Below are 26758 nucleotides of genomic sequence, written 5' to 3' on the forward strand. Positions count from 1 at the left end.
AGCACAAGCAAAATTTTGCAGCACAAATGTAGAACAAACACCAATTTGATTTGAAGAACATGGTGGGAGTAAATTCACTCAAGTCTGAAGCTCCCTCTGCTCACTAAAGACAAAGAAGAAGGAAATGTTTGAAGAAAACCACATTTGCAAGTTTATGCAACATTAACCAAGTGGTTAATCAAAAATAAGAGCCATTCTGTCTGATTTACTGATGCGTTTTATGGAAGTTCAGATAAGGAAACACGTTGTTTTCTTTGTGCAGCAGCGCATGAGAAACGGGTCACCACATAAACATTCATTGTTTTTAATGCCTAGATTGCCTCTTTAGTTTAGGGATTTATGGAATCACATGGCGACTGCCCAGAAGCTGCAACACACAAACACACAATGCATGTTTATTTTCCTGGTGGCAGGATTTAAGGTTTGTTTTCACTCCCCAGCTTGTGTCTGTGTCAGAGGCGGATGTGTGTCGGTGTGTGTGATGAGCTTGGCTCTGTGGGTTTATCCTCACAGCCCCTGCTGTCATTTTAATCTGTCCATTGAGTGGTCTGTGTGTTTTGTTTTTTCATGCTTAGTGCAGTATGTGTTCAGGGAGACAGTGTATACTTTTTGGATTCAGTAACTCCACTGAAACAATTTTCTGAAACCCACCAGCTTAGATTAATGTTTGTGAGTTGTAACTGTTGTTTGAAATTGAGTAAGTTTGGGATTTAATCTGTTATTCTCATGGTTTAGGGGTGGAACATTTCAGTAATTAGTCCTTTTATAAATCAGTATTTTTAAGAGGTGACTAGTAACTAACATTTACTCAATTACATTTACTTTTGTAACTTTTTGGGGGGGAAAATTACACCACACTTTTCTGTAATAGTTATTGCAATTTTTTATTTGATTAAGACATTGTGCATTAGTAAATAATTTAGATTTAAATACATCCAATTACAGCAAAGAGTGATTTCCACTGTTTGCCCCTCTGCCAGACAGTACAGACTGAAACACATATGGTTAATACAAAACACGCACACACACACACACACACACACACACACACACACACACACACACACACACACACACACACGCACACACACCCGCACACGCCTGCACATCCTCCCCCACACACACAGACACACAACAACAACAACAAACAAGAAGACAGACAAGGGGGAAATTTCAAGATAACATGCACCATATTGTCATCTTCCTAAAATAATGTCCTAAGTCACAAAAACAAAACCAAAACAAAACAAAAAAATCAGCAACTTCTTATTGCCAAATGATGATTTAGGCAAGAAAAAAGAAGGCAATAACATTTTAAAAAACAGAAAAAAAAACTTTTTAGCTTCACATACACAATGTCACAATTTTATATTGTAATTTTGCAGTTTTATACCAACCCTCCCATAGAAACATACTGACCCATATATACATATTACCTTCACTTCAGTAATATTTATAGGTAATATTGCTACTCTTACTTGAGTAACATTTCTGGATACTCTACCTATTGCGAGTAACTTCACTTAATGAAGTGGATATAAAAAATATTCAAAAATATTGTATTGCTCCCAAAGGGAAATATATAGATAAGAATATACTGAGGAAGTGCTACTCTTATTTTAGTACAATTATTTAGTAGGCAAAATGTGCAAATACTTCTGTATAATAGAGCTTGAATATCTGCATAATAGGAATAAATCTGCAGACTTCTGCATGTTAGTGTGTCAGTGTCTCATAAAAGTAGGAGGAAATCTTGTCAGATTGAGTTTATGTGTCAGTCACGTTTAAAAAATATTTTAAAAAATTATAGGTTTATAGGAGCGTTGGTCTGTGCCGCACTGTTTGCTATCAATTTTTTTTTTTTTTTTTTTTTTTTTTTTTATTGATAATAAAGGGGTTTACAAAATAGCAGACTCAACGCAATAAGTAGCAAAACAGATAAGACAACAATGCCAGGGTGTTACATAGGAAGCACAAATAAAATGAAAAGCAAATAAATAAATAAAAAAGTTAACTTAGAAAGATGTTAAAGCGAGAGCACATATCCACTGTCTTAATTGCTTTTCTATTCCTTGAATACTGGAGAGATGTAATATATTGTTTGAATTCCACTTTAAAGGCTGAAAAGCGAGGTTTCTGATTTGAGAATTTAGATTTATGTATATGATATTTTGCGACTAATAAAATTAGATTGATAATATAAAAATGTTTGGTTTTGTTAGTGGGATAAGAGAAGAATCCAAACAACATATTTATATAAGTGAGGGAAAAGTTATCAAGAATTCTTTGGGAAATAAACGTACAAATATCTTGCCAGAAAATACAAGAGAAATAGCATGACCAGAATAAGTGACAGAGATCTTCTACATAGAGTTGGCAAAATGAACAGTTTGTGTCAATGTCTTTTTTGTATCGTTGAAGGAAAAATTTGCAGGGATAAAAACGATGGATTATCTTAAAAGACACTTCTTTGATTTTATTAATAATTAAATATTTAGATGGAAGACACCAGATTTTTTTCCAGTTCAGGTTGGGGGCAAAGTTATTCCAATAAGAGATAACATGTTTGCTATCAATTTAATCACGATTTGGAGCGATCGTGACGTTACCTGTTCTGATGGGCGGGGCTTGGCCTCAGAGCCAATAGTATACGCCATTGACTTGATTGACAGTCGTGATACCCAATCAGTGTTATTTCTATTACGACAACTCCGCTCTTGGACCCTGTCGCTGGAGTTTTTGTGGCTGTGAGAAATCTGTCGGCCTCTGGGAGTCTGTTGGCCACCAACATCCTGGAGACGTGAGAGGAGGATATCATCCTGTGTGGATTATATTCACTGAGTTGTCGCAGAGACTCTGCGTTCATCTCGGAGCTACCAGGTTATGAAAGCAGGGAGCTGCTCGCGCCTCCTAACCCCGTTTAAGCTAGCTGTCTCCAGTAACAAACGTCTGTCATATCAGTGGGTTTTGCAACCAAACCCTCTGAGGATGAACTAGCTTAGCTGGGGTTTCTTCATATGGACCTGGAGAAGCTGTGCTGAATATTTCTCATCGGATAATCCAACCGGGACCCAGACTGGCACACCCTCAGCCGGGTCCGGATTCCTGGCCGCTGGAAGCCCTCTCAGGTGAGGTGAATGATTAGCCGGCAGCTAGCCAAGGCTAACACCTGGGTAGCTCATGGCTAACGGCAGCTCAGGGTGCAGCGTAAAAACCGAATGAGCTTAACGGTGTGTATGTGTTGTCGGTATTTTAAAGTGACTCCCAGCAACGTCGAAACGTGTCTCTATTTTGTCGTAAATTTTGTCGTACTCACGGATATCTCCACCCTTATTTTTACAACATAATTACCCACATCGATTCCTTAATGATTGGATAAACATTATTTAAAAATAATATTGATTCCGTTGGCCAATTTTCCTGTCATCCCAGAGTAACATCCGCACCCCACGGCCCACTGTGGGCGTCGCTGTAGTTTGCGCACATAAAAAAAATCCATCTAATTCCTTCAATCAAACACGGATCTTTTTTATTATTATATATTTATTGTTTATTTTTCTATTCATAAACGTGATAGAAATCCCTGGAGCATCTGGATGATCCTATATTTAGGCCCCATCAGCAGATGAAGCCACCTGGTTCATGAGAGATCTGAATTGATCAAATCTGACAAGGAATTTTGCTGAGTTGTGAAATATTTTAGAGCACTTTGCAGTGTTTTTCCTCAGCTGATGAGTAAAAAGTAACCACTGTCCATGGTAGCAGGAACCTCCACTACTTCTAAAATGAACTGTTCAGAGTTCAAGAGTCATTGGACAGGAGCACCAACACACACCTAGTCCTGTCACGGCAAATTGTCCCAGAAGTTATTGGGATAAACAATAATATTGTTGTTTTGAGACCATTTTCAAGTAATATAATGGTGGTGGCATAATAATGCAAGAACATTTTATTCTCCAAGATCAATAAAATTTTAATTCTAATGAATATTTAACACTAAAACTGGCATACATTTTATAGATCCAAAATAGACAAACAAAACAACAGAAATGACGAATAAAATTAATTAAGCCTATGAAAACAAAAAGGTGCAAGTTGAGACCAAAGAAGACCTGTATCATCCAGTTTTCGGTAGAAAGAGAAAAACAATAAATTATGAAAATGGAAGTTATTGAGCATGTTTTAATTTATGCAGTTAACTGATTTATTGTGACACGCTTACACACACCTTATGTGAATTTGGAGCCAAGCTGGTGATGCTGTGGACTTCTTCACATGTAAGAAGGTAACCACAGTATTAGAGAATGAATAGCTATGTAATCAATCATGGATGGCGGTATGATTGTTTCTTAATATGCATAAGAAATATTACGCATATTAATATTTGCATAATATTAATATGCAATATTATGCAATAGATTAGATAGAATAGATAGATTGATATGAATTTTAGAATATCAATCTGAAATTCATATTCAAAATCAGCTTTATTGGCCATTATCATGTACAGAAACAGAATTTGGCTGGGTCTGCACACAGACATAAAGAATAAATATATATAATTTACAGGAATGAAAGAAAGCTAGTATAGGTGGACAATATGGCTGAAAAATATATCACTGTATCAGTCAATATTGGTAATTATTGATTAGATTTTTGTTTTAAATATGTGAAATACTGCCAAAAGGTTGATGTGGCCTTTCCTGTTTGATCCAGTTTCCTTTTAAGCCGTTTTACTCTTTTCTACTGTCACTCCATGCTGTTGTTGTTTATTTTCAAGCTGTTAAGAGGTATTTTGGCGACACTGCAAAGTTACTGAACAGGTTGTCGCTCGGTAACCAAAGCATAAATGAGTTAGTTAATGACATGACTAAAGCCTTTCCTCTGCCTACATCGCCCAGAATGCTGTGCAGTTCTGGATCAAACTTCACTGAAATTATTGAGCATTCTATTGATTGCATTTTCTATTGGTACTGATCGCTTGTCTATTGTGATTTTAGTTGGGTTTTTTTTTCATGTTACAATTTTTCTAAATAATGTTTTCCACTTTTCTGCCATCACATCCTCGCCTCTGTAGCAAATCAGTAATTTCTCCGCCATGCATCTCGGCTGAGTGAGCACTATTTAGATGAAACTTCAGGAACTTTCTGAGTGTTGATATTTTTAAACGAAACCACATAAAGTGGATCCTCCAGAAGCTTGCGGTGCATGAACCTACTATTCGGCCACCACTAACCAGAGCTCACAAGCAGAAACGGTCACAGTGGACCCAGCGATACATGAAGATTAATTTTCAAACAGACTTGTTCACTGATGACTGATGTGCAACCCTGGATGGTCCAGATGGCAGTAGTGGATTGGTGGTGGACGGCCACCACGTCCCAACATGGCTGTGACGTCAGCAAGGAGGTGGTGGAGTCATGCTTTGGGTCGAAATCATGGAGAGAGAATCATTGGTCGGCCCCTTCAGAGTCCCCGAAGGTGTGAAAAGGACCTCTGCAAAGTATATGGACTTTCTGACTGATCACTTTCTTTCATGGTTCAAAAAGAAGAGCCATACCTTCTGTAGCAAAATCATCTTCATGCATGGCAATGAATGCTGCAAGGAATACCACTGTGTCATTGGCTGCTGTGGGCTTAAAAGGGGAGAAACTCATGGTGTGGTCACCATCCTATTGAGAACCTTTGGAGTTTCCTCAAGCAGAAGATCTGAGGGTGGAATGCAGTTCATATCAAAACAGCAGCTCTGGGAAGATATTCTGACCTCCTGCAAAGAAATTCAAGCAGAAACTTTCCACAAACTCACAAGTTCAATGGATGCAAGAATTGTGTCCTACGTTAACATGTAACTCGGTCTGTTAAGATGTTTTTGATTGAAATAGCTTTTGATTTTAGTACATGTGACCACTTAATGCTGCACATTCAATAAATGACAGTTTGCAGTTCTTTGTAATTGATAAAATGTTTAGAAAATCTGCTGTGCATAATAATTTGGAACAGTGCATTTTGAGTTTTTGGTTTTTGAAAAAAAAAAAAAAAAAAAAACTGTTCTCATGGGGAGCTTTGTTCAGGAAAATTTGATTTATACTGTAATAGTTCATGACTTGAAAATTATACTGATCATCATTTGCATTAACCATTTAAGGAAATCTGAGAAAATGTCACTTACATAATAATTTGGAACATGGTGTAATTCTAAACTAAAGTAGTATTAATTGTTTGCATACCTACTGTAAATCTAAAATTCATATTCAGAACCGTTTTATTGATTAATATTGTGTGCACAATCAGGAAATTTGACTTTTTTTTTCAACTGCTCAAATACAAACATAAAGAAAACATCTGTAAACTTTTTACAGGAATAAAATAAAGATAGGAACGATATGCACTTATATTTGCAGCCATTTTTTCACATATATAAATAAAATAAAGCCCAGAATGATTGTTGAAACATTGCATTAAAATTACTTACTTTTTTTCCCAAGAGAGAAGAATAAATCAACGCAGGCTGTAGGGGAGAGAAACTCTCTGTTTCCTTAAACCTTCTGATATGAAGGTTTAAGTTTAAAGTGTCCAGAATGTGTAGGATCAGCAGATATGCTAGCTCCCCTCTTCCTGATCTCAAACCTATGAAAGTGCTCGATGGAGGGGAGGCCGGCCGTTGTAGTTTGGACCTGTCTTTTCTAGTACATGAGCCCAACCACACAGCGATGGACGAACACGGAACAGACAGAATAATGGCCGTGTAGAAGATGATCTGCAGCTCCGTTGGCTGTGCTTTTTGTGTTGCCTGAGGAAATACAGCATCACCTCAAATCCAAAGATTCCCTTATGTTGGCTCAGATCAGTCATCACTTCACCGCTTGCTCATTGTACAAAATGCTGCTTCTTCTCTGTGACCAGAAACTATAAAACAGGAACATAGAAATCAATTTCTATCTGGAGAACTCTTCATTATGGGCAATATCATTATGAATACGATAGAAATACACTTTATTGTACTTGGTAGAAATGGAGAAAAGAGAAAAACGATAAATCATGCAAATGGAAATTATTGAACTCGTTTTAATTTATTACGTGATTAATTGATTTATTACTTATTGTGACAGGCCAAGTATCTCATGTTTTCTCATTGTGTTTTATTACTGTAGGTGGAGCATCCTGACCAACCATCAGAGCACGGGATTGAACGAGGAAGGAGGGAATCCCTCTGTCCTGTTTTTCAAGAGGAAACTCTGAACCCATCTGTCAGGAATCTCTTCTCCTAATTTTGTTGCAGTTCGTTTTAGCAGTTTTAGCACTTTCCTCCAGAGAGGCGTATTCCCCTAAGGGTCAAGTTTGTAGCGCTGTTATCCAAGCCTCAGTTCTCTCTGAAGGGCCGAGCGAGTAGAGGGAAGTCCCTGGAGAAGGAGGCAAAGAGGAAAACTGCCTATAGCTGTTACATAACCAACAGCCACGGTCAAGCACACCGTCATCAGCGACGGCTTCAGTCCTGCCATATTCCTACTCTGAAATGAGATAATTACCCTACATCATCACTGAGTGTAACGACTCAGCAGCTGCACGTGCATGGATACTAATGGATGGTCTGCCGGATATAGCCCTGCGTGTTTTGGGAAGAAGCGCTCGGTGGCTTCCTGCTTTTTGCCCTGCGATCGCCTCGGGAATGTAGCCGGCAGGTGAGGTGGTTTCAGCCGGCCACCGCTGGGGTTTAGGGATGCCCCGACACAGGAAAACCAGACTCCTCCCGCACTGGCCTGCGTACAGACTGCTCTGTCTGACACACGTCCTGGACTGAAGCTCCAACACGCTGAGAAAAGGGGGGTTGGCATAAGTTTTATTTTTAACTTTTGCAACCGTTTTGTTTTGCTGCACTTCTTTTTTGCTGTTTTTTTTTTTTATGCGGATGTGTGGAGCTGTCGATGTAATCTGAAGAAGACCACAGAGAAGAAGAACACAGCGCGCCTCAGCAAATCATTCCTCTCCTTTCTTTGTTTCTGCCTCACTTGGTTTATTTTTTTTCTCTCTTTTGTTTCCATCTGAACAGGTCTACCTCTGCCTACATACCTCATTTATATTCCCAATCAAGCTACATCTGGCCACATCAGGGTGATACTCTGCTGGAATGACTTTCATTCAAAGGGTCCAAACACTTTTTTTTTAACAGAAATTTTATTCCACCACAAAGATTTCTGCCAAGCTCGTGATCATTGAGTTGCAGATTATTCCCTTCGACTCACTTCTACTGCTAAAAGAATAGTTTCTATTCTTTGACATGTTTGCTTGCATCGTTTTGGGCAAAAACACAAATTCCTTTGGATAATCTGTGACTTTTGCAGTCGGCAAAGTAAAAACACCCAGAGGAAAAAGAAACGTCCACTTTGATTTTCATGCTGGATGTGGTGCTACCTAAAAGTCAGATCCCTCCTCTCCTTTGCATCCACCCTGTCCCTGTTTTTGCTCTAGAGTCCGCTTAGCATTAATGACGGACTCCTTAACGTAGTGGTTGGCGAGCGAAAGCACCAATCGCAGCACACAGGAAGTGATGCCAGGCAGCAGCAGTAAGACCGGAGGGCGGGGTCCATCCTCGTCGCCTCTGCCGCACGCTGTGGTCTCACCCACTAGGCCCCTCAGACCTTCCCGCTACGTCCCAGTTGCAGCCGCCACTTTCTTCCTTGTTGGGTCCACAACGCTTTTCTTCTGCTTCACGTAAGTCACATTAATACACACACACACAGAGCACCCAAAAAATTATACTTTAGTATAAGTAAAAAGTAGCCGTCCAAGAAATTACTCATGTAAGAGTAAAAAAAGTATTTGGTAAAAAGTCTACTAAAGTACTGAGTAACTAATCAAATTATCAATCATTTAACATTTAAAAATTGCATTATCAGACGGACCAAAATATAAAGTTAAGTGGGAATTTTGGTATTTTGAGGACGAAAATGACAATAATTTTTATAAGTAACAAAGTTACACAAAATAAATTTTTTCCAAATCAGTTTATTTAAAAAAAAAAAAAAGAAAATAAAACACGAAACTTTAACAAAAATTGCAGTGATTACTGTGTCTGGTGAATTTTTGGTTAAAACATGTTTGTTTTTCATTCAGAGGGTAGAAAATCCAGAAATTTTAGTCAAGTATGAGTAAAAATACTTCATAGTAAAATTACTCTAGTAAAAAGTACAGCATAGTAAAAATACTCCTAAAAGTAATTTTTTTTTTTTAAAGTATGTTGTTAGTACACTACTCTGGCAACAATGCAGTTCAAAAAGCTTGATATCATAAAAACACAAGAATACAAAGTCATAGAAAACACCACACAGTCAACAATTGACAAAACTAGTAAACATTACATTTTGCCATCATTACACATCAAATCATTGGTCAATTTTTAATTTTTATGGTTCAAAAGCAACTTTAGTCTAGATTTAAAGGAACTCAGCGTTTCAGCTGGCTTGCAGTTTTCTGGAAGTTTGTTGCAGATTTGTGATGCACAGAGGCTGAAAGCTTCTTCTATTTATGGCTGAAAGTGTTTGTTTAATAGCAAAATTCATATAGTTTAGTTTTTGTTATAAGAATAAAGTCATAATATTATGAGAATAAAGTCAAAATATTTCAAGTATAAAGCCCTTATTACGTTAGCAAAAATGTAATCACAATAATGTTTTTTTTTCTTTTTTTAACTACACATCATTAAACGAAGTATGAACTATTTAATTGAGAATAACCGTAGCTTTAATAATATTCTACCAATCAATTGGAAGCAGTTTTCAACGGAAGAGGATTAGGGTCACAAAAAAAATATTTCTTACAGTTTTGACTTTTTTTTTCTCAGAATTTTGAACAATTTGAAAAAATAAAAGAATTCTGAATTTAATAATTTAAGATAAAAAAGTAAAAATTCTGTCAAAAAAAAAAAAATCTAAATTCTGAGGAAAAAAATAAAAATTCTGACGTTTTTCTCAGTTTTTTGACTTTTGGTGTCAGAAAATTAAAGCCAGAATTGTTTTATTTTTTCAGTGGCCACAATCGTCTCCTGTAGTTTTCATATGTATTCTGGCAAAATACAATGTGAAATGATGTTCAGTATTTTTTAACTTTAATAAGTATTCATTGAGTACAGAGGTAGCTTTTATTCAGGCTTTAGAGGTTTGTTAACAGGTTTTATCAACCCGTTTCACCACAACCGACCCTTTGAGGACATTCATAATGTTGATAACTAAAGTAAAAAAGTAAAAATGAGTTTTACTCCCTGCTCTGAAGGAATCAGGAGTAACCATCTCAGACAGTTTTATGGGGTTTGCAAACATGATCGGTTTAATCTTTTTGATGATTTCCCACTCCCTGCTGCCGTTTCTGGTGGCACAAAGCTAAAACCCAAACACTCGTTCTCCACTGCTCTCTGCAGTTCAGCTCGGCTGCTTGTCACAAAGTGAGAATGTGGAGAAAAGAGGCAAAAGAGCAGCAGTGGGGAAAAAGTGAGAAAATCTGCTGGAAAGGTGTGATTGTGTACGCAGAGACGTGCCTCTCTGCATGAATGCATGTGTGTGTGAGATGTAATCTGTGTGTGGTCAGTGCGGTGGCCGGTCAGATCTGTGGATTAGTGAAGGGAAAATAGGCCAACATCTGTCACCCTGACAAAAGCCCATCATCCAGTCTGTCACTCCGTCTCTGTTCCTGCAGCCCGTCTCGGTCTCAGGTGAACACTGAACATCGGAAATAAAAAATTAAACATCTGCTCACAGCTAGGCTTGTCGCAATAAATCATGTGACAAATTAAAATAAACTCAATAATTTCTATTTCTTTCCAACAAAAACTGGGTGATAAAAGTTTAAAGATAAAAGCTCCTGTATGTTGCTGAGAGGTTTTCTATTAGTTAGTTTTGTCTTATTTCAAGTGTACTGAGATATTTGCATTAGAAACTGGAACTTGATAAGATTTTATGTTTTTGCAGTGATTGGAAACAAATAGCGCATTGAAAACAGTAGTTGAGCTGATAGTATTTTATCCACTATTTTCCTAATTTTATTGGTCGATTATTTTTTTCCCTTATTTCATTAGTTTTATCTTGTTTAATTTATGCTCGTGTTTTTAAACTCTTACTCTTGATTTTTCTGTGAAGCACTTTGAATGATTTTCTACATGAAATGTGCTTTATAAATAAATTCGCCTTGCCTTACCGAACCGCACCGACCCATTCTGCATCAGTCAGAGAAAACGTGTGGTATTTTGGTTTTGACGCGGTGCTGTCGGCGTTTCAGGTGTCCGTGGCTTTCTGAGCAGTTCTCCGTCGCCGTTCCCATCTACAATGGAGTCATCTTCCTGTTTGTGTTGGCTAACTTCTGCATGGCCACATTCATGGACCCTGGCATTTTCCCAAGAGGTGAGCGAATGGAAGTAGTCATAGAGGAGATAAAAGCCTCCAAACTTAACTTACTGGTTTCATTTTTAAATCTAAAAACGTGCGTTGTCTCTGCAGCGGACGAAGACGAGGACAAAGAGGATGATTTCCGCGCTCCGCTCTACAAAACGGTGGAAATCAGAGGGATTCAGGTCCGGATGAAATGGTGCTCAACTTGTCGTTTCTACAGACCGCCGCGCTGCTCCCACTGCTCAGTCTGTGACAACTGTGTGGAGGTGCGTTCAAGGACACAAACACTCATAAAAGCTGTTCTTATTGTTTATCATCATCCGTCTCTGTCTAAATCAGAGTGATCGAGTCAAAAGTACTAAAAAAAAAAACTAAAATCAATCAAAAAAAGTAGTTTGGTTTCAAAGGGATGTTGTACATTGCAGATCCAAAACTTAAAAATTATTTTTCATGTATACTCTACTAAAAGAAAGGTTTAGTTTTTACATTCTTAATTGCTTATTTCATTCTCAGTTATATGACAAGTTTTAATTCAAAAGGCTTGTTACGTTTGGCCAAGTTTGTAGATGAAATAAAATCCGTTTTAGTTGCAGCAAAGTTGACTTTTCAGTAAAATCTCTGGCTTGACAAGGTTTATGCTCATTATAAAAGCTTTGTTATTAAAAAGACAAATTCTTTGTTTTGTACTTATAAGCAATAAATAAATTTATCGCATGAAAAATTTAAACAAACTCAATTTTCATTTGCATGATTTATCGTTTTCTCTTTTATCTCTTTTTCTACCAAAATCTGAATGATAAAAGTTTTCAATCTGGTGCTTTGGTCACAACTAACCTTTATTTTGAAGGAAAACTTTGTTTATAGAGACTTCAGAATTTATTTTATTTGTTGTTTCTGTTCTTTTATTTATTTTAAAATGTTTCAGTGTTAAATGTTCATCATTATTTAAAGTTTGACAATATTTGAAAATGTATTTTTGCATTATTATGCCATTACTTGAAAATGGTCTCAAAACAACAATATTATTGTTTATCGCAATAACTTCTGGGATAATTTATCGGCCAGCAAAATTTATTAATAAAGTTGTACTTAACATTTTCCACTGTAAGAAAATTGTGTCAGTAATAATTTTACCCTGATTACAAATACAAGTCTCAGTTTATATCATCTACTTGTGCTGGTGGGGCCAAACAAAGTTAGTCCAGGGGCCACAAAAGGCCCATGAGCCACACTTTGGACACCCTGAATAATTTGACACCATTCTGATTTAGAGATTAAAACCGAAGCGACATGAGGAGCCTCCAGTACAAGTTCACCTTTCCTCTGAGGCTCAGTTTGGAACAGGAGTGTCAGATTTGGTAAATCTCTCAGTGGAAGATTTTAATGCTGCAGAGCAAAACGTGTAAAAACTATTTTTATCCCGAGGAGGATATTTACCATTCAGAGTTTTAAGAACAGGGATCAGCTTATAGGGTCACAGTGTGAAGCATCAGTAATTTTAACAAATCAGTGGTATGAATATGATTAGACAGTACGGTGAAATAACAAACTGTGTTACATGTGAAATATTTTTATTACAGTGGGCAAAACGCAGCAGATTTTTAAAGTTCTCCCAATGAAGGGAGATGTTTGTAATTTTCATTATAGTTGCACTTCGACTGTGAGGGACAGAATCCAAAAGAAAAACACAGAAAATCAAATTATTATTATTAATCGAATGAAATAAATATTTAATACAGTTTTGTTGAGGCAAAGGTGGATCAGCCTGCTTCTTCAAGCAGATCTAAATGTGTTATTCCAACTATTTATTTTCACAGCTATAAACTCAACACTTTAATAGCTCTAACCAACGATAACTGAGGGAATCCTGATTTATTTGTGACTCTTCAGGAGTTTGACCATCACTGTCCATGGGTGAACAACTGCATCGGCAGGAGGAACTACCGCTACTTCTTCCTGTTCCTGCTGTCTCTGACGGCTCACATCATGGCCGTGTTTGGGTTTGGCCTGCTCTTTATTCTCTACCACCGGCAGAACATCAACCACCTGCACGCCATTGTTACGTATCCTTTAACGGTGGTCCAGAAAGCTTCCTTAAACAGGTTAAGATAAGTCGATGCACGATACAGAACATGTTCATTACATTTTCTGCACAAAATCATTCTTAGATTATGAGATTTTAGCTGTTTTAGGACATCTTGTCACTTTAAATCCAAATAAGCTGCTGCTGGCCACAGCACCAACTCAAAGTTTCACTCGCATGTGAAAATTATTGCAAACAAATACACAACTATACAACCATACATCTGCAAAGCAGAAGGGTAGCCTTCTGCACAAACAACAAGAATGCAGAAAGTGATTCTGGGTGGTAAGTCAACAACAAAACTTATGTCTTTTCCAGCAGCCATTGTACAGCAGTAAAACCAGCTCAGAAATGGGCTGGAGTTCTGCTTGGGTTGCTAGGTAACGGCACAGTGCCTGTGGAATGTGACCCAACAATCAGGAAGTTTTTAAAACGGCTCATTTTCTAGACAGTGAAAAACATTAACTTGAGTTTTTCCTTTCTTTTTTTAAAGCACTTGGGCTGTTTTTAGAAGTAGTTGAGACCCAAATTGAAATAATAGAAACATGCAAAATCCTAATTTTGCATAATAGGTCCTGTTTCCTTAAATGAAGTCTGGATTTTGCCAGATGTCCTGGTGAAGTTTTTTTTTTTAACTGATCCATTTATTCACCAATTAGTCTGTAATGTTTGGTTTATATGCACTAACAAACAGAGGCATTTCTCTACCAAAAAAATTACCAATTATATAAGAGAAGGATTAATGTCAACAACAAAAATAAAATAAACACAACAAAAGTAGGCACACATTAAAATGAATACATTTAGGACAAAGACGAACCAGCATAACATAACATGGTGTCACAACAAAAACAATGAAATTATTAAACATGTGTTGATTAGGATAATATAAAAGGTGCTTTAGTGTGCTATGGGGACATTTTGCGTCATGTTCTTGCATATTTATTGAAACTAAATGAAAAACTAAAGTATAATCCAGTGTTCTCCACTTTAGGCCTGTGTTGTTCATCCTCCTTGACCTGCTGTGCTGCCAGGCTGGCTGTAATGTGTGTTGCAGGCTTATTCCTCATCCCTGTCGCCGGGCTCACCGGTTTCCACGTCGTGCTCGTGGCCAGAGGCAGAACAACCAACGAGCAGGTAGAAAACACGGAGGATTGTTCCCACTGTTGGCTTCAGAGATTACTCACCAGAACATTTACAAGGTTTCCAGTTCTGACGCTGCGGTTTTGACGACCTGTCGCTTCGACTTTAGGTGACAGGAAAGTTTCGAGGGGGAGTGAATCCTTTCACTAATGGCTGCTGGAGGAACGTCTCTCATGTTCTCTGCAGCTCCCAGGCACCAAGGTGAGTTAGTAGAGTTTCTGTAGGTACAGTGTAAAATCTGTGGAGAGGCTGAATCCATATGTACCCGGACATTTGAGAAAACAAATACTTTTTTTATGTCTTTTGACCTTGCAAAAGCAGAGATTTTGTGTGGGTGTTTCTTTTTATAACAAGATGCAAAATTCCTTAAAACAAAGTACCTCATTATAACAAAGCAACTTTTAAATCTAGATATAACAAGAAAGTTTCTTCTTTTAAGGAGATAAAAATGCACTCCACTGACAGGTTGACTTGTTAAAAAGGCATAAAGTCTCACTTATGACTCTCTTTTACACCCCAATTCTTCTAGACAATGTGTAAGAATCCCAAAAGGTGTTGCTGTTTTTCTGTTACAACCTTTCTTATTTAAAAGAGAATATATATATACTGTATATATATAATATATATTTGTTTTAATAAATAATAAATGTTAAGTGACAAATGTTCTCCTCACACTTCAATGTGAGGAGAACACTGAAGTGAGTTCTCCTTTCAATGAGTTTTGCATCTTGCTATAACACGGTTTTCTCGTTTTTAACACATTTTTTTTATTTGGCTAGAAAATTTTCCTGTTTTAACAAGTTTTGCATCTTGTTAAAACTATGATTTTTTTTTTCTAATTTCATCTTTTTTTTTTAATCTCTAAAATATGAAAGTTTTCTTGTTTCAAGTTTTGCATCTTGTTAAAATAACATTTTTTCTTATTTAAAGAAGCCTTCATTTTTTTCTAATTTTTCTAAACTTATTTTCTTGTTTCAATGAGTTTTGTACTTTGCACTAAATTTTCCTTTTTTAATTTGGCTAAAACATGAAAGCTTTCTCTGAGTGATTTTTGCATCTTGCTGAAAAACGATTTTTCTTGTTTTAAACACTTTTTTAAAAATTTGGTCAAAAATGTAAAAAAAAAAAAAAAAAAAGGTTTTCTCATTTCAGCGAGTTTTGCATCTTGTTAAAACAACCAAATTTTTTACGTTTGAACAAGCTACTGCTCCTGGATTTATTATCAGTCTCTGGCAATTAAACTGTAAAATGTCCAAACAGGTTAATTTCTCTAAATGTCTCAGACCTCCCTGATGTTGAACAGAATCTCTGTTACTCCTTGTAACATCAGCGCTCCTCGTGTGTGCTGGTTAGCTTCACCGCCATGCTGTCTCTACAGGTACTTGGGCAGGAAGAAGTGCGTGCAGAAAGTGAGTGTGCAGCCTCCGTTTCTGCGGCTGCAGCTCACCGAGGCTCAACTGGCAGCCAAGATCCTGGACAACGGCATCCAGGGAGACCTGCACCGGGTGAGAGCGACACGCCTCCTGCTGGGGAAACGCCTCCATCTTTAGCTAATTGTTTGGTTTGGTCCTGAACAGATGCTTTGCATGTGTGGGTAGTAGATAGCTTTGCATACAGGATGGCAGCAGGAGGTTTAATCATTTAGTTCTGCAGATTTAAATGAGCTATTGTATGGACGTGGCACACATGAACATCTTGCAGCCTCACTATACACGAGTGGAAAGGGAGGAGGAAGAAGAAAAATCTTTTATAAACCGGACCCTTTCTCAATAATTACACAATTTTCTGGGCCACATATACATTAAATTAACAATATAAACTCCTCACTGTTGACTCAAAAGTGTAAAAGACTTCATATATTTGTATTATGAAATATTTTTGATTTATAGTAGAGCATAATTTCCAACTCCTCATCCAAACTACTCCATCATTTTACTCCATTTGTTTTAAAGTAGCATGCAGTTTTACTTTTGAAATAACATTTCCTTCTTTTATTTCTGTCACTTGAGTTTAAGACAAAGAATATTTGTAAATTAATTGGAAATTATCTCTTTCTAGCTTTAAACATAACATCTTTAAATTAATCAGGCTATTTAAACAATTTATTGGTATGTACTCTAGCAAAAAATTCTCATAGCTTCTGGTTTAGTGTTTTTATAGATGTTGCTCCATACATCTAAACAATAAGTCAGATATGGAACAACAAATGAATAATATAATGTTTCAAAATTATATTTTGAGACAAGTTTCTTATCATCATGTGTGCTCTGGTTCTGCAGTCCAAGTCCAGTCTTGAGATGATGGAGAGTCAGTCATGTGACGCCGAGCCTCCTCCGCCTCCGAAACCAGAGCTGCGTTACCCTGGAATCGGCCAAAGGAACGCCGAAGGTAACGAAACATCACTGACCTCTGACTGCAGCTTTTCCTCTTCCATAAATAAAGAAGACATTAATCTCAGTTTTAATTGAATTTTTGGTTTTTAACGGATTTATTTTTGGAAAATATGAATCCTTTTCTCAGTCTGAGCTAGTGAAGTCAGCATGCTCAAGGCCTACCATCTTGTTTGACATGTGTGTTTCACAGATTTTATTTATTTGAAATTTGAATTAAGATCAACTCTATGATGAAATATTAATGACATTTACTAAAAAGTCAAAATATTACAATAATATAGTTGTACTTTCAATGTAAGAAAGTAGGAGTAATACAAGAAAAAAGCCACTATTATTACAGAATAAAATCAGAATTTTATGAGAACTGCTTCACGGAAAATAGCAAAAAATTAAAATGAGCCTGTTTTGAAGTTGCACGTTGATTCTGGTTTTACAGATAAATAAATACTTCATTTTTTAACACATCAGCATCAAATTGTTATCAGTAGCAGGACTTTGAAATGATTATGCAAACAACTGAATCACAGACTGAGGTTTCAATTCATTGAAGTAACTTTTTCTATTAATTTCTAAGACGTTCTTCTGGAAAAATCGCATCTTTGTTCTGCTAATATAATTATATTCTCATAATAAAACAAAAACAAACTTGTAGTTTGGTCATAATACTCCATCACGATTGGAATAAAAGCCACTTTTTCAGATTTTCTTATTAAGAAAAGATGGGGAGAATTTCTTTTTATTAAAATCGGATCTGGTATTAAAAAATTAAAGATTTTATTCAGATTTTTCGCTGCGACGTGTTTCCGATGACCTGTGTTGATGCCTTCCTGCAGAGTGCAGCCTGCTGGGCAAAGCTCCTCCCACCCCCACCATGTATAAGTACCGGCCCACTTACAGCCCGGGGAAGAACCACACGACGCTCACTCATGCTTACGCCAACCAGGTAACGCTGTGCCAGCGGACAGGCAGAAACCAGGGAGAACCTGCTGTCTGTTTCTGCTCCATTTCTCTTTGTTTCTGCTTCTTTTATCACATCAATTTAATGCATTTCCATTTTTTATTTTATTTTTTTCCTTTCGATTTTCCGTTGGCCACCTTGGTTTCAGTGGCTTACATTTGATCAGTATCAGTAAGTGATTATTTTAAAATCATTTTCCTCTCTTCGTTTGGAGCGTGGTTTTCCTGTTCCCTTCCTGTTTGATCTGGACATGGGTTAAATACTGAACAGAACCTTTTCCCAGATGAAAATGGCTGCCTCTAGTAGGTCACTGCAAAAGCACACATTATCTTTATCTAGTTTCTCGTGCAAATGTATTAGTACACTTAAAATAATACAAAACTAACTTATCTGGGAGAAATACGAGCTTTTTTTAACTCAATATATTTTTTTCATATTGATGAAAAAGTATTTGTTCCATTGGCAGATTAATTTGTTTTTCTGCATTTAGCTTCTACATCTCACCGAAAGGTTATTTCAAGTGTATTAAGCTGTTTGGAGTAGAAACTGGACCGAAATTACTTGGCACCATTTTCAGTTTTTACAGTGTAGCTGCGTTTCCATTGACCATGTAGTTGCTCAAATACGAATTACGAAAATAAATTTGCTTAATTGAAACAGGTCAATTTAGAAAAATCTCATGTTTTTTGCTAAAAACGACCAGCTATGTTAAAATAAAAGTATTTCTCAAATCGACAATTTAAACACTTTTTTGTATCATGTGAGTCACATGATCAACAACCAGATATTACAACTACAGGTGAGTTTCAGCCTTCATTTAGTTGAAGGAGCTCAGTGTTTCAGCAGTTTTTCAGTTTCTGTAGGCTTGTTTCAGATTAAAGGAGCATAGAAGCTGAATGTTACTTCTCCATGTTTGGTTCTGGTTCTAGGAATGGAGAGCAGAACCAGAAGACCTGAGAGGTCTGGAAGGTTGCTACGACAACGACAGGTGTTTAATGTGCTTTGGTGCCAAGCCATTCAGTGATTTATAAGCTAACTGAAGTATTTAAGTCTTTTAGATTCTGTCTCTAATGGTTGTACCTATGATGAAAGGTTATCAGCTGCCTCTGTACATTAATTTGGATTTATTCTCAGTAATTTAACTCAGTATTTGTCCCCATGTCTGGTCCAGATCCACCCGACTCTCCAGCAGTATCCAGAACTCCTCTCCTGTTTCTCCAGAATAAAAAGTTTTCCTTTCTGATTAGAACCAGTCTGTCTCTTGTTGCTGTCATCATCAGTTTATTATTAATGTGTCATCAATGTCCTAACAGCCTCCATCTTGTCTGTCTACTTCTGCTGTCGTCTACCTCTGCTGCAAATGCAGAGAATATTTAACTAAACCAGATTGTCCTCACATCATTAAAAAGCTTTAAATACAATGTATCTTAAATTAAGGCCTTAAAATGTCTTAAATGCATTTAAAAGGTTTCTCTTTAACATCTTATTACCATTATGTTATTTAAAAATGGTCTCAAAACAATAATATTATCATTTATCGCAATAACTTTTGGGAAAATTTATCGTCCAGCAGAATTTATCGTGACAGGCCCACACGTGTCAGTGAAGCGCTGGTAAAAACGTTCTTAAAGGGTTAATGGAGGATAAATGGTGAGTTTCAGAAACAGCAGGAGTTTTTAAAGAGACATAATCACAATTTAAGGTGATAAATCAGGGGGAAAAATATTTTAAATCATATTTAATAAAAATATTTTAAAAACAAATAAAAGTGACATAATTACTTGATTTATTTTTTTATAAGTTCATTATATATATTACAAGTTTCTAGCTGTAATAACTGAAGCTGTGCATTGACTCTAGATCTATCACAAAGATAATAACGTCAGTTTTGTTTCTGTACATCCACACATTTATCTGTCCAGTTTTTGGATGGGTTCAGAGTCACCTGTTAACATCGTAATGCAGAGCTGCGTCTCATATGCTCAGATTATTTCCTATGTAATCTGAGCTATTGGGAACGTACAGATATTAAATACTAGGGGTCCCAGGATTGAACCTTGTGGAACTCCACATGTGATTTCTGATGAGACGTTATCCATGGACACAAAGAAATCCCTGATCTTTAGGTAAGATTCGAACCAATTAAGGTCTGGACTAGAGTCCCAGTCACTTCAATATATATCATAATTAACAAAGTCAAATGCAGCATTTGACTTTGTCTCTTTATAGCATTATAGATTTTAGATTTTTTATTTTAGATTTTTTATTATAGATTATAGCATCTTTTATGCTATAATCTTTTATAGCGTATAGCATAAAAGATTATGCTATTAAATGAAACTATGCATCCATAGCTGGGTAGTAACAAGTTACATTTAGTCAATTACAATTTACCTGAGTGACTTTTTTTGAAAAAAAATTACTTTTAGGAGTATTGTTACTACGCTGTACTTCTTGCTTTTACATAAATAATTTTATTATGAGGTATTTTTACTTACTAGAGTAAAATCTCTGGATTTTCTACCCACTGATTGAACAAACATGTTTTAACCATAAACCCACCAGACACACACCTGCAGTTTTTGTTAGTTTCATAAGTTTTTCATGAAAATAAAAATTTTGTTTTGACTTTTATTTTTTTTACTTATATGAATTGTCATTTTGCTCCTTAAAATCTCAGAATTTCCACTTAATTTTCTATTTTTGTCTGTCTGTTATTTTTTTAAACATTAAATGATTGATGATTTGATCAGTTACTCAGTACCTGAGTAACTTTTTACCAAATATTTAATATTCTTACGCGAGTAATTTCTTGGATGGCTGCATTTTACTTTTACTCCAGTAAAAACATGTCGAAGTAGAGCTACCTCTCCTGAAAACATGACGCCGGCCCTTTAAGTTCCTCCTCCTTTCTGTCTCCTCCCTCTTCTGCCTCCTTCAGTTGAGTCGAGGGGAGAGCGTTGGCAGCGCCAGGGACTCCTCTTCCTCCACCTCCTCGCTCCTCCAGGCCAGCCAGCAGCCTGGTTTCCGCTCGCAGCCCAGCCTGGACCGCCGGGACGTGCCGTCGGACCGGGCGGTGGGCGGCGGCGGCGAACGGAGGGAGGCGGGGCGGGAGGCCGGTGGTGGCGGCGGCATTCCTGGCTACTCGCTGGGCGGCCGCTCCTACCCGTCCTTCTCAGACCCCACTGTGCTGTCGGCGGTGGCGTCCCGGTCCTCCAGCTCGGCTGGCGCCGCCCACATCTCTGAGGCGACCACCACCTCCACCAGCTTCAAAAGCTTGGCCAATCAGACGCCGCCGCCTCACCACCCGTCGCGTAACGGCAGCTTGTCGTACGACAGCCTGCTGGCGGGCGAGGACTTTGACAAAGCGGCGGCGGCCCCTGAGCCCCCCGCAGGGAGACCCTGTACACCAGCAACAGGCGGCTACGGCTCACCCTTCCTGTCCCAGCAGAGAGAGGCCGACCTGCCGTCCCAGTCCTCCCAGTCTCCCCATCACCATCACCGCTCTTCCCACCACCACCATCCCTTCCTTCATCGCTCCTCCTCCTCGTCTTCCTCCCCGCCTCCTCCGCCGGAGCGGGACCGCCTCCTTGGCGACCCCCACACTGCCCCGGCCACCAACTCCTCTGCCCCGCACCATCACCACCATCACCATCACCACCACTCCCACCATCATCACCACCATTCCTCATCCTCTTCCTCATCCTCGCGCCCGCCGCGCTTTGCTGCCCCCCACCACGCCTATCCATACCGGACCCGCTCCACCGACGTCCCGCTGGGCTCCAGCAGCGCTTCCGCTCGCTCGCCGCTCTCCGCCCACCCCCCGCCGCTGGGCAAGTCGCTGTCGTACTCGAGCGCAGCGGCGGCTGAAATGCAGTACCGTCTGGTCCGCAAGGCGTCGGCATCGGCCGGCGCGAACGCCGCGGGCGTAGGAGGAGGGGAAGGCGGAGGGATGGGAGGAGCCATACAAGCACCAAAGTGAGTATGACTTTCACCTTTGACCCTGACGATTGGTTTGCTGCTAACTCAGAGAAGCTACATGCCTGCCAGAAACTGGACTGACTGCTCCTCCTGCTCTTCCTCCTTTTCTCCCTCTCTCCTCCTCTTCCTCCTGCCAGATTTCCTGTGAGTTCCTCCTCCTCTTCCTTTGCTCATCTTCCTCTCGTTTGTGGACGTTTTCAAACTGAGTGAATTTGGTGCCGCCATTTTCTTCAAATCTAACAGAATTGCTGTCAAACATTTGTGCAGCAAATATGAAAATTTCTGCCGCTATAATTTTAAAGATGTATAATAAAAGTTTCCACACGTCATCAGAGGTCACTAGAGGTCAAATTTGATTTTGCAAATCAAATTTGTTTGATTTGCAAAATCAAACAAATTGGTGTTTGTGCTGGTTTCTGCAGCAAAATATGTAATTGTGGGGCTATAATTTTAAAGGTGTTAAAGGTTTCCAGAGGTCATGAAAGGTCAACCAGCTCCCATCTTCTTCAAATCAGATAAAATTGGTGTCAATCAACTCAGCTGTTTGTGCAGCAATTATTTTTGTTTGACCTTTAAACCTTCATGAATATCTTCAAAGCCAAAGCAGAACAACCAGCCCTCGCTTTACGCAAATCTAACAAAATTGGTTTCAAATGTTTGTGCTACTTTTGTGCAGCAAAACTTTTAAAGTTTGTGCCGCTATCACTTTAATATTAATACTAGTTTCCAGAGGTCAACCACCACCGCTCACATTTACAAAATTAAATAAATTTGGTGTCAATTTACTGTGATACGATTGTGCAGAAATAATTTTTATTTGTGCCACTAATACTTTAAAGATATTAATAAAGGTTCCCAGAGGTCATGTAAGGTCAACCAGTTCCCCATTTCCTTCAAATCAGACAATATTGCTGTCAGTTAACTCGACTAAGTGTGTGCAGCAATTTTTTTTTGTTTGTGCTGCTTTTGCTTTGAAGAGATTAATGAAAGTTTAAAGGTCCAAAGGTCAACCATTAGATTTGAAGGCGTGGGGTCAACTTCACTCGAGTTTGTTTTCATCGTTGTGTTTGATGCTGTTGTTCTTGTGCAGATCTGTGTTTTGTTTTTTATGAGAATGCATTCAGCGTTCTCACTTCTTAAGGTTTTATTTCTCTTTAGAATCAGTGAGAGTGCACTGATTCTCACTGATGCTAAATGGCAGCAACGGATGTAAACGGTTACATAAGATGTATTTGTAATTCAGCCATGGCACTAACATCATCTATCAGCCAATCAGAAGAGACGTCACGTCTTATTAAGGTGTTGGAGCGACAAACTCCTTAAATCTAAATCACGATTTAGCAATCTCATTCCTTAAGATTGTTCCTCTTTACGTTTATTATTCCACGTTCCTTAAGTTTTACTGCATTTAACTACTTCCACGTACTTCAACCGATGTCAACAATTCATATTTCAAAACGTTCAGCTTCTGCTGGAGACTTATGTTGCAACTTTTGGTAATTTCAGCTTTCATGCTTCTTAAAATATTGTAACTTTCTGCCCCGTTGAAATACACTGAAATTCTTCAGAATTCTACAAAATTTTGCCCACTTCTGGAATTTGATTAGGAAACACTTTTGCTGATGTATCACAGAAATGACAGCATCTCTGATTTGTTTGGAGTCTGCATGACCTTTTCTTCATATCAACATTCGTTTTGAGTCCTTTCCTTTTCACCGTTCCACCCTGCACACCGCAGAATTTGTCTCTCATTAGCGTGCTTCAGAGCAGCTGTTCACCATTTCTACTTAAAACAAACAATTTATATTTGAATATTAGCTCATTAGCGGAGCGCTGTAGAGCTTGACTGCATGTTAGTGAAGCTGTTTCACCACTTAACCGTCTCACTGTCTTAGCGTAACGGTCGGACAGCGATGAGGCAGAGTCTGGGTTGTCCTGTTAGACTGTCAGTTCCCAAAAGCACACAAAATAATTAGTAAAGGCGCACGCAGGGTCAATGCGACGCTGCCGCACTGCGTGCAAAGTAAAAAACTTAAGAGTCCAAATGACCCCATCTCTTAAGGTCAATTCTTGGTGTAGCGCCACCACAAGCGAGGAGGGGAATAGGTTTTTTAATTAGGCTGGATCCTTTGACACTGCAGTGTGAAAGTGAACCGCAGCAGCTGAAAATGTAACAAATGTTGCAACTTTGGTCCCCAATCAAACCAAATCTACCAGACTACCAGGTGTGAAAACACTCTAAGTGAATGGATTTAGCTAATTTTTATTCTAGTGACAGTAGCGGCGTTTCCTTTAAAAATGTGGGCAAATCTTTCTCTATGTTCTTCTAAGGTTAAAAAAATCCAACACAATTTCCAAAGTGCGTTGTTTCTATTGAATAAGAATTTAAATTAAAACTACACGTAAATAAGTTTGCAGCTAGTCATCAAAAATCATGGCAGCAACGGATGTAAACGGTTACATAAGCTGTATTTGTAATTCAGCTATGGCACCTTAATTCAGACATCACGTCTTATTCAGGTGTTGGAACAACAAACTCCTTATACCTGGGAGCGGCTACGTATCCAGCGTTTTGAGGAAATTGTAGTCGCCGTTTTTACAAAAGAGCATTAGATTCAACATGTTATGAACTGAGCAGTTCTGAGAGATGGAGCCAGCTGCTCATTTTCTGAAAACAAACTAAACAAAAACAAACCATCATCCTCTTACCACTTCCTGTCGTCGTCTTTGTTGTTTCCGCCAGTAGTAACATCTGGGTATTGATCAGGTGACTTTGTGTGATGTGAAAAAGAGTTTCTGTTACAGATTTAGCACAAAAACATCTTGTATGCTGTGTTTCCATATACAATTCCAATTTGTGCAGTTGTATATGTTTTAGCAGAACAGGAATGAAATAGTCGATTATCCTGATCCTCTTCTGAATACCTTCCATCATACCCTAGGCTCTAAATCCTGGTGTTTTTATACATTTCTCTCATGAACCCAGAGGTGAGCTGATCCAGAGGAAACCTCGGAGTCGGACCAATGGTGGCCAGCTCTTCTCCTCCTCTTCCTCCTCCTGCTCCGCCCCTTCCTCCCCTTGTCACCTGGTCTCCTCACCCAGCAGACCTGCTGCAGACCACCTGAGCTCGCCGGTGACTCAGAGTCCGGCCCACAAGCCTCCGGCCGGCGGCGTAAAGAAGGTAACCGGCGTCGGGGGAACCACCTACGAGATCTCCGTATGATTTCCACTTGACTGTTCGCCTGAGGAATCCAACTGGATCGTCCTTCCGCCCCCCTTACCTGAAACCATGAATCTGATTTTAAAAAAACCCATTTAACTCATTCCTTGAGTTTTCATCCTTTCAGGAGCTTTAGTTTTTTGGATCCGGATTCATTTTGGGCCTCCAAGAACCTCCTAACATAGGTTTACAAGTGTAGCTTTTCCTATGGTTCAGATGAGCACTTTGGACTTTGTTTAGATCAAATTTGTTTTTTTTAATATTTTAATAAAAACGTCTGGTTTGAGTGACGGTAATCCTGCGCAGACGGTAGGAACCTCATCGGATCGAGTTGAAGGGCTTCTGCGGGAACTAAACGTAAGATCAGTTGGACGATTATCGGCAGAATCTCCCTCCGTAAATGCAGTGGACTCAGAGTGGGAAACACTCATGTCGCCACATGTTGCCTGATGCATGAGAGTCCCTGTAACCTCTGACCCCTGACTCTATCACACGGAGAGAAAAAAGGTGCAGCTCTCTGAACTCTGATTCCAGGGAACGCGACATGTTAGGATTGAGGGAGTAAAAAAAAAAAAGACTATGTTCTGATTGCCAGTGTTTTGCTATTTTACTGATTTGCTCAATGTGAATTTAATTCCATGTCTGTACAGGATGATGTGTTTTATTATTTTTTTAAATGTGGATTTTTTTTGGTAAAACGTTCTTGACAGACTGGAGCATGCACTGTTTGCCACCATAGGCTGCTGTTATCAGACTGAGGAACATTTCGTCTGTTTTTGAACAAACTAAAGTGAATATGGAAACTATGTCTTGGCTCTTGAAGGAGCAACATTTTATAGAAAAATCTGAGCATTTGCCTTGAAAATGAACATTTCAAGTTACTCTGTTCCTTTTTTAATTTTATTTCTTGTATTTAATTTGACCCCTGTTTTATATCAATTTATATGGAGACATAGCTGTTGATAAATGAAGAGTTTTTAAATATTGAAGCGAATGAAAGGAAGAAAGCGTCCCTTCTGATTGGCTGATTTGCTTCAGCTGCTTTTTTCCCAGAATCTCAGCTGGAAAATGATCTGGATCCCTGTGAATGATTCAACACGGAACCATTTGGGGGAAAATAATCCCAGCCACATTTAGAAGAAGACGCCCCGCCGGAGGATTTTGGTGGAAATTTGGATATTTACATCAAATGGTTCTAAGCAAAGTTGATATTTTGTGTGTATGTGTGTGTTGGGAGGGACAAAAACATTTCAGATAGAAAGTAATGTGTCAACCTGAGTCTGAAAATAAATGGTTAAATGTGGACAACACCAGGACATAGTACCTGTGTTATCACGGTTATTTTTAGTGCTTTACAACGTTCAGAATGATGCTTCACAGAAGCAGAATTTGCTGGATGATAAATTGTCCCAGAAATTAGTGTGATAAATGATAATGTTTTGATACCATTTTTAAGCAAGTTTGCCATCTCAAAGACCAATAAACTTTAATTTTGTAAAAAAAAAAACAAACACTGGAACTGGATGACATTTCAAATATCCAAAATAAAACACAACCATAAACAATAACTAAAACGTAAATTAGGTCTTGATGCTAAACTCCGA

The 26758-nt window shown here is 38.3% G+C and overlaps 1 protein-coding gene across 2 annotated transcripts; it reads left to right on the forward strand.

Moving 5' to 3' along the window:
* Positions 1–2664: 2664 nt before the first annotated feature.
* On the forward strand, positions 2665–26457 carry LOC102237205 (palmitoyltransferase ZDHHC5-like). 2 transcript variants are annotated; one of them, XM_023333600.1, is made up of 13 exons: positions 2665–3128; positions 7152–8709; positions 11266–11387; positions 11484–11641; positions 13266–13438; positions 14493–14595; positions 14711–14802; positions 15980–16106; positions 16881–16989; positions 17828–17937; positions 20894–21930; positions 22071–22077; positions 24920–25011. In XM_023333600.1, the coding sequence occupies exons 2-13, from the start codon at positions 8546–8548 to the stop codon at positions 24923–24925; spliced, it is 2208 nt and encodes a 735-aa protein (XP_023189368.1). In that variant the 5' UTR covers positions 2665–3128; positions 7152–8545; the 3' UTR covers positions 24926–25011. The 2 variants fall into 2 exon arrangements, with proteins under 2 accessions (XP_023189368.1, XP_023189367.1); XM_023333599.1 differs by lacking the exon at positions 22071–22077 and having other exon boundaries at positions 2669–3128; positions 24920–26457.
* Positions 26458–26758: the final 301 nt, after the last annotated feature.

This window comes from Xiphophorus maculatus, chromosome 5 (genome assembly GCF_002775205.1).
Source record: "Xiphophorus maculatus strain JP 163 A chromosome 5, X_maculatus-5.0-male, whole genome shotgun sequence".
Lineage (NCBI taxonomy): Eukaryota > Metazoa > Chordata > Actinopteri > Cyprinodontiformes > Poeciliidae > Xiphophorus > Xiphophorus maculatus.